The 15,499-nt window shown below is 44.3% G+C and overlaps 1 protein-coding gene across 1 annotated transcript; it reads left to right on the top strand.

The window, feature by feature from the left end:
* Positions 1-540: 540 nt before the first annotated feature.
* Positions 541-10,700, top strand: ZNF594 (zinc finger protein 594). Its single transcript, XM_016946790.4, is given in 3 exon segments — positions 541-647; positions 8,123-10,533; positions 10,536-10,700. Coding segments are annotated over 2 exon segments (2,424 nt in total). The 5' UTR covers positions 541-647; positions 8,123-8,142; the 3' UTR covers positions 10,569-10,700.
* Positions 10,701-15,499: the final 4,799 nt, after the last annotated feature.

The raw sequence follows: 15,499 nt of genomic DNA, 5'->3' as shown, positions 1-15,499 counted from the left end.
ACCCCGTCTCTACTAAACATACAAAAATTAGCAGGGCGTAGTGGTGGGCGCCTGTAATCCCAACTACTGGGGAGGCCGAGGCAGGAGAATCGCTTGAACCTGGGAGATGGAGGCTGCAGTGAGCCGAGATCGCGCCATTGCACTCCGGCCTGGGCGAAAGAGCGAGACTCCATCTCAAAAACAAAACAAAAGGGCAGAACAAAAACGTAGTTACTTGGAGGGGTCACTCACCCCGGACCCGACCGTGCCACATCCCCGACGCCACGCATGTCTAGGACCAGCTGAGGACTAGGCGTCTCGGTGGTAACCTTGGTAACCAGCCAGCGCGCCGCTGGCCCTCCGGAAGTCAGACTCCGCCGGGCTGAGCCGAGCTACGCCAGCGCCGACTGGCGACGTGGAGGAGTCTGCGCAGAGGAGACACCTGATCCGGTGGGAGACGGCCAGGGGAGCGCGCGCGGATTGGCTGCAGCCGACGGGGGACGGCTGGGCGGGGCGCGGCCTGGGGGACCGCCGTCCCGGGGAGCGCACCGGAAGTTCTCGCCTGGCCCAGGCGCGGGGTCCAAGATGGTGGCGCTAGGAGCCGCGACCCAGTGATAGCGGCCGTGGAGGGGCCCCCGACCGAGCGGGAGGTTGGGGGTAGCCTGGAGGTGAGACCCCGCTGCGTTCACAGAGCTGGCGGCCGCGGCGCCTGCGTCCGCTGGCAAGCGAGGAGTGAAGCAGAGCTCATATGCCTATGGGGAGAGGCCTGGGGGACCGCAGGAGGATGTAGGCGCCGGGTGCGCATGACTGGGCCTTTTTGCTCTCGGTCGGCTTCTTGGTCTCGGCGTGCCCCATTCCCGGCCCTGTCCGGCTACTCTTGCCTGTTCCAGTTCCCTCCTGTGGGTACGGCTAACGGCATCTTCCCGAGGCCCAGAATCCACCGTCAGGCATAAATTGATTATTCCTCGCCCAAATCTGTGCCAGGTATATTTGTATATGTAACCAAATCTGGTTTCTGCATCCCACGAGTGACCCCGCTGGGGAGACTAGACTAAGCCACAGGAATGAACTGTATTGTTCATATATGTTCTACTACTCAGTCTAAAATATTAGGACTGTTAGAGTTCAAACAAGGGAGGGATTTAGGTGGGCTGGTCTCTTTGTAAGGGTCTACATTGCTTTTAGGAGCAGCTTCTATTGTGACCAAGCGAGTTACAGAGAAACGCCACACTTTGAGACAAATTAAAGAGTCCTTATTAGCCGGCAACCGAGAGGCAGCTAGCGCCCAAAATTTTCTCGGCCCTGAGGAAGGGGCTAGTTTTGTTTTTATACCGTGGTCTAAATAGGGGAGGGGGGATTTTAGCTGAAGCAATTTTTACAGAAGCAGAACTGGCAAAAAGTTAAAAAATTAATTGGTTACAAATGCAGTTACAAAATATAAACAGTTCCAATTGCACGGGCTTAAACATCACAAAGAGATAAATGCAGGGGTTTTGCTTGCCATCCACCGAGCGCGTCCCCAGGAGCTGCTGGTGCAGCTTGCCTCAATATCTTATCAGTAGGTGCATTCCTGGACGTGCTTTGAGTCAGTTTACACTAGCTGTGCCTTAAGGGAGGGAGGTGAAAGGGGGCTGCCAGTGGAGAAACTAAAATGGAGTCTGTCCGGCTCTCTCTCTGCTAGGAGAGAGTCACTCAGGTTAAAACAAAGTAGGGTATCACACTTCAAAAGTCATTTCTTTTGGGAAGCCTTCCCGGATTGCCACCGCAGCGCTTTTAGCATCTAATTCATAGGCTCTTACTACCTTGTTTCGTGTGTGAGTCTTCCTCTAGGCATAGACTCTTTGTTTAGCTTCACCTAATGCGTGCCCATGAATGTGAATTAAAAAGGATTGACATAGTTAAAAGATACTAAGAACTGGGCATGAAATAGTGGCATTTCTTACGTTAAAAAATAGTGGCCCCTAGGCCAGCTTTGAGTGTAGACACATTTTCTTGGCTCATGCTGTTTGTTTTTATTTGAATTAATGGCCAACTTCCTTTTTTTTCTTGAGACAGAGTCTCGCTCTGTCAACAGACTAGAGTGCAGTGGTGCGATCTCGGCTCACTGCAACCTCCGCCTCCCGGGTTCAAGCGATTCTCCTGCCTCAGCCTTCCGAGTAGCTGGGACTACAGGCATGTGCCACCACGCCCAGCTAATTTTGTATTTTTAGTAGACACAGGATTTCTCTCCATGTTGGTCAGGCTGGTCTCAAACTCCCAACCTCTGGTAATCTGCCTGCCTCAGCCTCCCAAAGTGCTGGAATTACAGGTGTGAGCCACTGCGCCCAGCCTATGTTTGCTCTTTTCTTTAGGAACACTAATTATATGTATTTGATTATCTTTCTTTAGTTACTGGTTTTCTCTGTAATCACATTTGTATTCATTTCATTTTTTATTATTTCTCCAGGCCTCATTGTGACCTTGTAGTGATTATTTTTGTTGTTCCTTATGTGAATTTCATCTACATAATGCTTTTTATTTGCCCTTCCATTTCTTTCCTCATCATTGTCAAATCACTTCTCACTTCTTTTTATTGTTTTCTAATCTAATTTGTTTTTGGCCAGGCATGGTGGCTCATGTCTGTAATCTCAGCACTTTGGGAGGCTGAAGAATCCCTTGAGGCCAGGAGTTTGAGACCTGCCTGGGCAACATAGAAAGACCTTTTCTCTACAAAAAAATTATTTAAACTAGCTGGGTATGGTGGTGTGCCTATGGTGTCAGGCTGAAGTGGGAGGATTGCTTGAGCCCAGGAGTTTGAGGTTGCAGTGAGCTATGATTGCACCACTGCACTCCAGCCTGGGTGACAGAATGAGAGCATGTATGAAAAAAACAAAACAAGCTGGGCACAGTGGCTCACGCCTGTAATCCTAGCACTTTGGGAGGCTGAGGCAGGAAGATCCCTTGAGGCCAGGAGTTCCAGAACACCCTGGACAACACGGCAAGCCCCATCTCTACAAAAACTTAGCCATGTGTGCTGCAGCATGCCTGTAATCCCAGCTACTTGGGAGGCTGAGGTGGGAGAATCATCTCAGCCTGGGAGGTCAAGGCTGCAGTGAACCATGATTACACCACTGCACTCCAGCCTGGGTGACAGAGACCCTGTCTCCAAAAAAAAAAAAGTGAAAAAAAAAAATGGCCTGGCACAGTGGCTCACACCTATAACCCCAGCACTTTGGGAGGCCAAGGTGGGAGGATCACTTGAAGCCAGGAGTTCAAGACCAGCCTGGGCAGTATACTGAGGCCCCATTGCTATTATTTTTTCCTTTTTCTTTTCTTTTTTTTTTTGGCTACGTGACTCAATATTTTTTTTTTAATTAAAAATGTCAAATTTTTGGCTGGGCGTGGTGGCTCACGCCTGTAATCCCAGCACTTTGGGAGGCCAAGGCGGGCGGATCACGAGGTCAGGAGATTGAGACCATCCTGGCTAATGTGGTGAAACCCCGTCTCTACTAAAAATACAAAAAATTAGCCTGGCGTACTGGTGGGCGCCTGTAGTCCCAGCTACTCGGGAGGCTGAGGCAGGAGAATGGCATGAACCCGGGAGGCGGAGCTTGCAGTGAGCCGAGATCGCGCCATTGCACTCCAACCTGGGTAACAGAGCAAGACTCCATCTCAAAAAAAAAAAAAAAAAGTCAAAATTTTAAATGTAAATGTGTAATCTGTTTTAAACCCTTATATCTCTTCTTTAGGCTTTTATTTAAAGAGTTATTTTGTCTGAAATTTCTTTGAGATAATGGAGAACTCTCTGCTGAATGTTTCCTATTAATTTCTTTGTATTCTTCATGGATGTATGTTTCTGTTACTGATGTTCCTTTCTTTCCTTTATTCTTCCTTGAAAATGTGTATTTTTTTATTTTAAGCATACATCCCACAAATTTATCTTAACAATTACTACTCAATAATGAATGAAGCAGGCTCTTTATTAAAAAGTACTATGGGAACAAGCAGAGGAAATTGAGCCCAGGCACTTGAAAGCCTTCATACAGATTTGCTGCCACAAACGCCTCATCAAATCTAGAGGCATACCTTCCTTCAGCTTCTGGCTTTCAAGACTTCAGTATGACACAATAAAAGCCCTTCAGATCACAAGTTTTTTGTGAAAAAAAAAAAAAGGGCAGCCTTTAATCTACTATCTTTTAAATAGTAATCTGCTCCTGAATTTTGAACTCTCTCTCTCTCTCTCTATATATATATGTATCAAACCAAAAAAAAAAAAAAAACACTAAACACTTCAAGGGAAAATTATGACAAAGCCAATTCTCTCCAATAATAAAGGTCAGGGATTTGATAATATGGACACCCAAAAGCAGTAAGGCCACTGTCTTTCAGTTGCAGGAGAGGGTATGGTATTTAAATGAAACCCAAGGCCAGGTGCAGTGCCTCACACCTGCAATCCCAGCACTTTGGGAGTCCAGGGCAGGATGGCCTGAGCCCAGGAGTGTGAGACCAGCCTGGGCAACATGGTGAGACCATATCTCTAAAAAAAAAAAAAAAAGGAAATCCAGCCTGGATATGGAGGTCTGTTGTATGGACACATTACTTAATATTAAAGGGTAAGTATTAATAGTAATAATAACAGCAGCTGACGCATAGTGCTTTCTGTATGCAAAGCACTGTTCTAAATGTTTTATGTGTATTTATATATATTTGATTCTCATAACAACTCTATGAGGTAAATACTATTATTATCTCCATTTTATAGATGAGGAAGCTAGGGCACTGAGAGCTCCAGTGATTTGCCTGAGGTTTCCCCATCATTAAGTGGTGGAGCCAGGTTTCAAACTCAGGCAGTTTGCCTTTCAGTCCATGCTGTTAATCACTGTGCCATGTTGCTGCTCGTTCACTCCAAGAAGATTAATGACTAGAGTCCCTATCAGCAGGACCAAAATAAAATGACTCTCCCAAGGAGCTCAGAAATGTGTTTTTGTGACTGACTGATATGGTTTGGCTCTGTGTCCCCACCCAAATCTCATCTTGAATTGTACTTCCATAATTCCCATATGTTGTGGGAGGGACCTGGTGGGAGATAATTTGAATCATGGGGGTGGTTCCCCCATACTGTTTTCATGGTAGTGAATAAGTCTCATGAGATCTGATGGTTTTATCATTGGTTTCCGCTTTTGCATCTTCCTCATTTTCTCTTGCCACCACAATGTAAGAAGTGCCTTTTGCCTCCTGCCATAATTCTGAGGCCTCTCAAACCATGTGGAACTGTAAGTCCAATTAAACCTCTTTTTCTTCCCAGTCTCGGGTATGTCTTCATCAGCAGCATGAAAACATACTAATACAGTAAATTGGTACCAGGGGTGCTGCTGAAAAGACATCCAAAATGTGGAAGCAATTCTGGAGCTGGAGAACAGGCAAAGGTCGGAACAGTCTGGGGGGCTCAGAAGAAGACAGGAAAATGTGGGAAAGTTTGGAACTTCTAGAGACTTGTTGAGTGGCTTTGACCAAAGGCCTGACAGCATTATGGACAATAAGGTCCAGGCTGAGGTGGTCTCAGATGGAGATGAGGAACTTGTCGGGAACTGGAGCAGAGGTGACTCTTGTTATGTTTTAGCAAAGACACTGGTGGCATTTTGCCACTGCCCTAGAGATTTGTGGAACTTTGAACTTGAGAGAGATGATTTAGGGTATCTGGTGGAAGAAATTTCTAAGCAGCAAAACATTCAAGGTGTGACTTGGGTCCTGTTAAATGGATTCAGTTTTATGAGGGAAGCAGAGCATAAAAGTTCAGAAAATTTGCAGCCTGAGAATGTGATAGAAAAGAAAAACCCATTTTCTGAGGAGAAATTCAATCAGGCTGCAGAAATTTGCATAAGTAACAAGAAGCTGAATGTTAATCCCCAAGACAATGGGGAAAATGTCTCCAGGGCATGTCAGAAGTCTTCACAGCAGCCCCTCCCATCACAGGCCTGGAGGCCTAGGAGAAAATGGTTTTGTGGGCCAGGCCCAGGGTCCCAATGCTGTGTCCAGCCTAGGGACTTGGTGCGCTGCATCCCAGCCGCTCTAGCCATGGCTGAAAGGGGCCAATGTAGATAGAGCTCAAGCTGTGGCTTCAGAGGGTGCCCTAAGCCTTGGCAGTTTCCACATGGTGTTGAGTCTTTAGGTACACAGAAGTCAAGAATTGAGGTTTGGGAACTTCCCCCTGGATTTCAGAAGATGTATGGAAACGCTTGGATGCCCAGCCAGAAGTTTGCTGCAGGGGCAGGGATCTCATGGAGAACCTCTGCTAGGGCACTGCAGAAGGGAAATGTGGGGTCGAAGCCACCATATAGAGTCCCTACTCGGGCACCTTCTAGTGGAGCTGTGAGAAGAGGGCCAATGACCTCCAGACCCCAGAATGGTAGATCCACCTACAGCTTGCACCGTATGCCTGGAAAAGCTGCAGACACTCAACACCAGCCCGTGAAAGCAGCCAGGAGGGAGGCTGTGCCCTACAAAGTCACAGGGGTGGAGTTGCCCAAGACCATGGGAACCCACCTCTTGCATCAGCATGACCTGGATGTGAGACCTGGAGTCAAAGGAGATCATTTTGGAGGTTTAAAATTTGATTGCCTTGCTGGATTTTGGACTTGCATGGGCCCTGTAACCCCTTTGTTTTGGCCAATTTCTCCCATTTGGAACAGCTGTATTTACCCAGCAATACCTGTACCCCCATTATATCTAGGAAGTAACTAGCTTGCTTTTGATTTTACAGGCTCATAGGAGGAAGGGACTTGCCTTGTTTCTGATGAGACTTTGAACTGTGGACTTTTGGGTTAATGCTGAAATGAGATGAGACTTAGGGGGACTGTTGGGAAGGCATGATTGGTTTTGAAATGTGAGGACATAAGATTTGGAGGGGCCAGGGGCAGAATGATATGGTTTGACTCTGTGTCCCCACTCAAGTCTCATCTTGAATTGTACTCCCATAAATCCCATGTTTTGTGGGAGAGATATGGTGGGAGATAATTTGAATCATGGGGGCAGTTTCCCCCCTACTATTCTCATGGTAGTGAATAAGTCTCATGAGATCTGATGATTTTATCAGGGGTTTCTGCTTTTGCATCTTCCTCATTTTCTCTTGCCACCACCATGTAAGATGTGCCTTTCACCTCCCACCATGATTCTGAGGCCTTCCCAGCCATGTGGAACTGTAAGTCCAACTAAACCTCTTTTTCTCTCCAGTCTCAGGTATGTCTTTATCAGCAGCATGAAAACGGACTAATCCACTGGGGAAGGTCAGGGATTTGATAACGTGGACCCTCAAAAGCAATAAGCTCATCTATCTTGTAATTTCAGAAGAAATCAAATTGCTACACAAAAGGAGGCAATTCCATCAGAATATCAGAAAGAAAAATGTGAGGTCTGAGAAGAAGAGAATTGATTTCTATTGAAATGACAGCCAAACGTTTTTATTCTGAGGCATAGTACAGATTTGCTTAACTATCATGATATATAGGGAGGAAAGAGCAGTATGCTGGTTATTAATTTATTGCCTCTCAACTCCAGATCCACCCATCTTTGTTTGCTTTTGTTACAAAGCTGGATTCTGTAAACATTTCTCCTTTGCCAGTTCGTACAAGATTTGACTTTGTCAACAGAGGATGCTGGAGGGACAATGCATGGCCATGGGAAGAGAAACTAACTTCTCTTCCTGGTACTGGTGTGCTGTTCTATTTTTATTTATTTATTTTAATTATTTACTTATGTGGCTGCTAGCAGATCAACTTGTGGGAGGCCTGGAGGCCTGGTGGGTTGCTTCCTGTGAACCAGTTCAGGCCCAGCCACACGATCCAGCAAGTTCCTCCCCCATCCAACAGGCCACTTCCTGTGGACCAACTCCAGATTGCCCTCCTCCCCCAGTGAATTAATTCACCACCCTTTAGGCCACTCCCACAGCCCAGCTCCAGCCTGCACCCTGGCGGGTTTTTTCACCAACAGGGTATGTGGTAGCACAGGTTCCTGTGATAGCCACAGTGTCGCTAGTGAAAGCCACATCTCAGCTTTGGCAGGGAAAGGTCCTCTGAGTTCTTTGTTCCTCCCTCTTAGACTGCCCAGTATAATGAAGAGATGATATTTGTATTTTAGGGATTACAGAATGATCTACTTATCATTTCAGATTCTGAAGACAGGAATAAGATGAAGGAATGGAAATCAAAGATGGAAATGTCTGAAGAAAAGAAGTCAGCAAGGGCTGCATCCGAAAAACTCCAAAGACAGATCACCCAGGAATGTGAGTTAGTTGAAACCAGTAATTCTAAGGACAGATTATTGAAGCACTGGGTAAGCCCTTTAAAGGATGCAATGAGACATCTCCCTTCCCAAGAGAGCAGTATCAGGGAAATGCATATTATCCCCCAGAAAGCCATTGTGGGAGAGATTGGCCATGGATGTAATGAAGGAGAAAAAATACTTTCTGCAGGAGAAAGCTCCCATAGATATGAGGTTAGTGGCCAAAACTTCAAACAGAAGTCAGGATTAACTGAACATCAGAAAATTCATAATATAAATAAGACCTATGAATGTAAGGAATGTGGAAAAACCTTCAACAGGAGTTCAAACCTGATCATACATCAGAGAATTCATACAGGAAATAAGCCATATGTGTGTAATGAATGTGGGAAAGACTCTAATCAAAGTTCAAATCTTATTATACATCAGAGAATTCATATAGGAAAGAAACCTTATATATGTCATGAATGTGGAAAAGACTTCAATCAGAGCTCCAATCTGGTGAGACATAAGCAAATTCACAGTGGTGGGAATCCCTATGAGTGCAAAGAGTGTGGGAAGGCTTTTAAGGGAAGCTCAAACCTTGTCCTGCACCAGAGAATCCACAGTAGGGGGAAGCCATATTTATGCAATAAATGTGGGAAGGCTTTCAGTCAAAGCACAGATCTTATTATACATCACAGAATTCACACTGGAGAGAAACCCTATGAATGTTATGACTGTGGACAGATGTTCAGTCAAAGTTCACACCTTGTCCCACATCAGAGAATTCACACTGGAGAGAAACCCCTCAAATGTAATGAATGTGAAAAAGCCTTCAGGCAGCATTCTCACCTTACTGAACACCAGAGACTCCACAGTGGAGAGAAACCCTATGAATGTCACAAATGTGGGAAGACCTTCAGTGGGCGCACAGCTTTTCTTAAACATCAGAGATTGCATGCTGGAGAGAAACTTGAAGAATGTGAGAAAACCTTCAGCAAGGATGAGGAGCTTAGGGAAGAGCAGAGAATTCACCAGGAAGAGAAAGCTTATTGGTGTAATCAGTGTGGTAGGAATTTCCAGGGCACCTCAGACCTCATCAGACATCAGGTAACTCATACAGGAGAGAAAACATATGAATGTAAAGAATGTGGGAAAACTTTCAATCAGAGCTCAGACCTTGTGAGACATCATAGAATTCACAGTGGAGAAAAACCTTGTGTATGTAGCAAATGTGGGAAATCTTTTAGGGGCAGCTCAGATCTTATTAGACACCATCGTGTTCATACTGGAGAGAAACCCTATGAATGTAGTGAATGTGGGAAAGCCTTTAGCCAGAGGTCACACCTTGTTACACACCAGAAAATCCATACTGGAGAGAAGCCCTATCAGTGCACTGAATGTGGGAAAGCCTTCAGGCGGCGTTCACTCCTTATTCAACATCGGAGAATTCATAGTGGTGAGAAACCCTATGAATGTAAGGAATGTGGGAAGCTCTTCATTTGGCGCACGGCTTTCCTCAAACATCAGAGCCTGCATACTGGAGAGAAACTTGAATGTGAGAAAACCTTCAGCCAGGATGAGGAGCTTAGGGGAGAGCAGAAAATTCACCAGGAAGAGAAAGCTTATTGGTGTAATCAGTGTGGTAGGGCTTTCCAGGGCAGCTCAGACCTCATCAGACATCAGGTAACTCATACAAGAGAGAAACCATATGAATGCAAAGAATGTGGGAAAACTTTCAATCAGAGCTCAGACCTTCTGAGACATCATAGAATTCACAGTGGAGAAAAACCTTATGTATGCAACAAATGTGGGAAATCTTTTAGGAGTAGCTCAGATCTTATTAAACACCATCGTATTCATACTGGAGAGAAACTCTATGAATGTAGTGAATGTGGGAAAGCCTTCAGCCAGAGGTCACACCTTGCTACACACCAGAAAATCCATACTGGAGAGGAACCCTATCAGTGCAGTGAATGTGGGAATGCCTTCAGGCGGCGTTCCCTCCTTATTCAACATCGGAGACTTCATAGTGGTGAGAAACCCTACGAATGTAAGGAATGTGGGAAACTCTTCATGTGGCGCACGGCTTTTCTCAAACATCAGAGACTGCATGCTGGAGAGAAACTTGAAGAATGTGAGAAAACCTTCAGCAAGGATGAGGAGCTTAGGAAAGAGCAGAGAACTCACCAGGAAAAGAAAGTTTATTGGTGTAATCAGTGTAGTAGGACCTTCCAGGGCAGCTCAGATCTCATCAGACATCAGGTAACTCATACAAGAGAGAAACCATATGAATGTAAAGAATGTGGGAAAACTTTCAATCAGAGCTCAGACCTTCTGAGACATCATAGAATTCACAGTGGAGAAAAACCTTACATATGCAACAAATGTGGGGAATCTTTTAGGAGCAGCTCAGATCTTATTAAACACCATCGTGTTCATACTGGAGAGAAACCTCATGAATGTAGTGAATGTGGGAAAGTCTTTAGCCAGAGGTCCCACCTTGTCACACACCAGAAAATCCATACTGGAGAGAAGCCCTATCAGTGCACTGAATGTGAAAAAGCCTTCAGGCGGCATTCACTCCTTATTCAACATCAGAGAATTCATAGTGGTGAGAAACCCTATGAATGTAAGGAATGTGGGAAGCTCTTCATGTGGCACACAGCTTTCCTCAAACATCAGAGACTGCATGCTGGAGAGAAACTTGAAGAATGTGAGAAAACCTTCAGCAAGGATGAGGAGCTTAGGGGAGAGCAGAGAACTCACCAAGAAGAGAAAGCTTATTGGTGTAATCAGTGTAGTAGGAATTTCCAGGGCAGCTCAGACTTCATCGGACATCAGGTAACTCATACAGGAGAGAAACCATATGAATGTAAAGAATGTGGGAAAACTTTCAATCAGAGCTCAGACCTTGTGAGACATCATAGAATTCACAGTGGAGAAAAACCTTATGTATGCAACAAATGTGGGAAATCTTTTAGGGGCAGCTCAGATCTTATTAGACACCATCGTGTTCATACTGGAGAGAAACCCTATGAATGCCCTGAATGTGGGAAGGCCTTCAGTCAGAACTCACACCTTGTCAGTCATCAAAGAATTCATACCAGAGAGAAACCCTTTGAATGTAGCAACTGTGGTAAGGCCTTCAGTGGGTGGACAGCTTTTCTTAAGCACCAGAAACTTCACATTGGAAAGGAATTTGAAGACTGTAAGAGTCTACAAACAGGACCTATTCTAATAGGTAGCAGAAACCTAATGAATGCAGTAAAACTAGGAAAAGTCTGATGGGAGACCACATCTTATTGCACTACACATGAGTTTTATTAGAAAAACCATGTGAAGGTGGGAAAGCAGAGAAAATACCTACTGGATTTTTCAAACGTAAGTATAATCAAGTGGAAAAGCTAAAAGCTCTTGGACATAATCACCTTTTTTTTTTTCTGTCTCAGAACTGACACTAGAATATGGTCCCAACAATACAATTTTTTAAATTATTTATTTTTTAACATACAAAGAGATGAGGTCTCACTATGTTGCCCAGGCTGGACTTGAACTCTTGGGCTCAAGCACTCCTCCCTCTTCAGCTTCCCAAAGGGTTGGGATTACCGGCATGAGCCACTGCACCAGCCCCAGGGGTCTAATTACTTGAGAATGTTTTAAGGGATGTCTATCATTATTAAAATCATTATAAATCACTTTGGCAACAACCCCAAAACTAAATTATTCATGGGAAGAGCCATTTCAATCTTGACTTCCTAGTCAAGTGACAAGTTTAAATGTGGGAAAAAACCCTGTGAAAGTAATGAGTGTAGGCCAGGTGCAGTGGCTCGTACCTGTAATCCAGCACTTTGGGAAGCCAAGGTGGGCAGATCACGAGGTCAGGAGTTGATCATGAGGAGTTACTATGCCCAGCCAACACACTAAAACCCCTTCTCTACTAAAAATACAAAAATTAGCCAGGCATGGTGGGGCACGCCTGTAGTCCCAGGTACTTGCGAGGCTAAGGCAGGAGAATCACTTGAACCTGGGAGGTGGAGGTTGCGGTGAGCCAAGATCATGCCACTGCACTCCAGCCTGGGCAACAAGTGCGAAACTCCATCTCAAAAAAAAAAAAAAAAAAAAAAAGTCTAACTCTTCTGCTTGTCTTTACAATGCTGTACAGTGAGAGCTAATGTTTATAAGGATAAACAGGATACTTACAGGGATTTGAAGGTAATTTAATTCAGTGGTTTCCAACTTTTTAATCACCAAGGCCTTCTTTTTACTCCCCTATGTCCTGTGTCTTAAAAGATTATGTTTACCAAACTGCATTTATTAAATAATTATATTTTGCTACATAAAGGCATGTACAACACAAATCATGCTTCTGACTGGCACCATGTAGGCAGACCTAGGTACTAAAATTCCAGCCCAAAGCAAATAATTTACCATTTTCATTAGTCTTTTTATTCCTTTTGTAGGCAAACATATCATCTATGTTAGGCTTTTTGAAATATTAACTATGACTTGTAAACTCCAGATTAAAAACTAACCAATTCATCTTTGATGGAGCTTGAATCAAACTAAGGGTATTGGACTTTTGAAAGGTTGAAATTTTTGTTACAGTATGGAATGTTTTTAACTGAATGTTGAAATAAATGTTATTTAAGAATTACTTAGTGACTGTTTAGTATGTGCCAGGGGCCGTAATTAGATGGGGCTGAAGAAAGATAGTCATTGTTGAATCTTCTTCAGGTAGACCAGGTCCTCCTTGAGGTTCTCAGGCTGCATCTCCAGGTTGGCTCCGGCCAGGGTCAGCTTGTCCAGCCCCTGGCGCAGCTCCAGAGACCCAGCCTCGCTTGGTGCAGAAGTCATTGGCAGCCAGGTGGGCATCATCCACCTGTAGCCAGCGCTTCTCCATTCTGCCAGCGTCTCTGGCCTGGTGAGTCTGGATGTGAGCGCATCCCAGGGGGCCCAAGGCACAGAGAGAGAGAGGAACGGGGTGGAGGGAGGGAAGCATGTGCAGGGGCCAGGAGCGCCAGGCTGCTCGGGCTTCCCGGCCCCTGCAGCCCGCCAGGAGCTGTGGCCAAGGCAGAGGCCCGCACTGCTGCTGCTGGCGCTGTCACCTCCCTGTGGTCCTGCCTTCTGGGTCCTTGAGGGCCTCCTGTCATCTGGAACTGGAAATAAGTTAGTGAAGCGACGTTTTGTGAATATTTATTGGCCTTTGCGTCTTTGTCTTCATTTTCAGTGCTGGCTTTTCTGTTGGGTCATTTGTGTTCTTACGTTGATTTGAAGAATTTAAAAAGGTATTCTATAAATTAATCCTTTATGGGGTCATTTCTAGTGCAGATAGTTGTTTCTTAGTCTGGTCATTGTACCGTAATTTTATTTCACATTTCTTTCTTGCTGGTAAATAAGAATCTAATTGATTTTATAGATTGATTTTGTATCTTGTTACCTGGTTTAATTCACATATTCATAGGCATCATTTTTGGATTGTGGTGGGTTTTTCATGTACTTATGTACATGTAGTTATGTACTTATGTACTTAAATACTTAACGTACTTACATACTTATGTAGTTAGTGTCAGCCACATATAATAACACCTATATTGCTTAAATGTTGGTACTTACACCTTTATTTTTCTTTATTTTCTTCTTTTATTGTCCTGATCACACCTCCTGAACACAGTGTGTCTGGTTCTGATTCCAGGGAACAGGTTTCAGTGATCCTGTATTCCTTATGTAGTTTATTATAATTTCATTTTAGACAAACTTAATGAGATTAAGGAAGCTGCCTTCTTTTACATATGCTAAGAGTTATTTATGACTAATTGTTGAATTTGAATAAATGCTTTTTTTTACATATACTGTAAATAATCATATGTTTTTCTCGTATTTTTCTGAAAATAGGATATTTTACATCAACTATTTTTGGATGTTAACCAATCCTGCATTTTTTAGTATATCCCACTTGGTATCCATGTGTTACATTTCCATATGTGGTTTAATTCATATGATATGGTTTTTTTTAGAATATTTGTATTTCTGTTAATGAAAGAGTGGGCCTATAATTTTTTTTTCTAAGGTCCTGTTCAGATTGTGGTGTCAAAGTAATGCTGGCTTCACACACACACAAAAAAAAACTGAAAAATATTTCCTATATTTCTTCTCTTTGGAAGAGTCTGAGAAATTTAGGTGTTTTCTTCCTTAAATATTTGGAATATTTCTTTAGGTATGGAATTTTCCTTGTGGAACAGTATTTTTGTTGGCTGGTTTGACTTCTAATAATTCAAATCCTTCGGTATATGTAGGAGTTTTCTTGTTTTATGTTATTTCTGTGTCTGTTTTAGTAAGTTTATTTTTATTTTGGGGGGAACAGAGTCTCACTCTGTCTCCCAGGCTAGAGTGCAGTGGCGCAATCTCGGCTCACTGCAACTTCCGCCTCCTGGATTCAAGCAATTCTCCAGCCTCAGCCTCCTGAGTAGCTGGAGTTACAGGTGCGTGCCACCACCCCGGCTAATTTTTGTGTTTCTAGTAGACACAGGGTTTCACTATGTTGGCCAGGCTGGTCTCGAACTCCTGACCTCGTGATCCACCTGCCTCAGCCTCCCAAAGTGCTAGTATTACAGGTGTGAGCCACAGTGCCCGGCTGTATTTTTTAGTAGAGACGGGTTTTCAGCATGTTGGCCAGGCTGGTCTCGAACTCCTGGCCTCAGGCGATCCACCTGCCTTGAACTCCCAAAGTGCTGGGATTACAGGCGTGAGCCACCATGTCCGGCCTAGTAAGTTTATTTTTCAATGTGATGTTATTTGAATCTCTGTTGTCAAACTTGTAGTCCTAAGTATTTCACCGAACCCTCCTAGTGTCTTAATACACTGCTCTATGGAGCAGGCTTTTGTTTTGGTTCCGGATATTGGTTTTCTGTGTCTTTCCTCTTTGCCTCAGTTGGTTTCACTAGTGGTTTCTTAAGTGTATTAATATTTTTAAACCAACTTTTTTTTTTTTTTTTTTAATGAGACAGAGACTCACTCTGTTGCCCATGCTGGAGTGCAGTGGTGCGATCTCGGCTAACTGCAAGCGCCGCCTCCCTGGTTCAGACCATTCTCCTGCCTCAGCCTGCCGAGTAGCTGGGACTACAGGCACCCGCCACCCCGCCTGGCTAATTTTTTGTATTTTTTAGTAGAGACGGGGTTTCACTGTGTTAGCCAGGATGGTCTTGATCTCCTGACCTCGTGATCCGCCTGCCTCGGCCTCTCAAAGTGCTGGGATTACAGGTGTGAGCCTCTGCGCCCAACC

The sequence above is a fragment of the Pan troglodytes genome, chromosome 19 (assembly GCF_028858775.2).
Source record: "Pan troglodytes isolate AG18354 chromosome 19, NHGRI_mPanTro3-v2.0_pri, whole genome shotgun sequence".
Taxonomy (NCBI): Eukaryota; Metazoa; Chordata; class Mammalia; order Primates; family Hominidae; genus Pan; species Pan troglodytes.
This window is presented reverse-complemented; position numbering and strand designations above follow the sequence as displayed.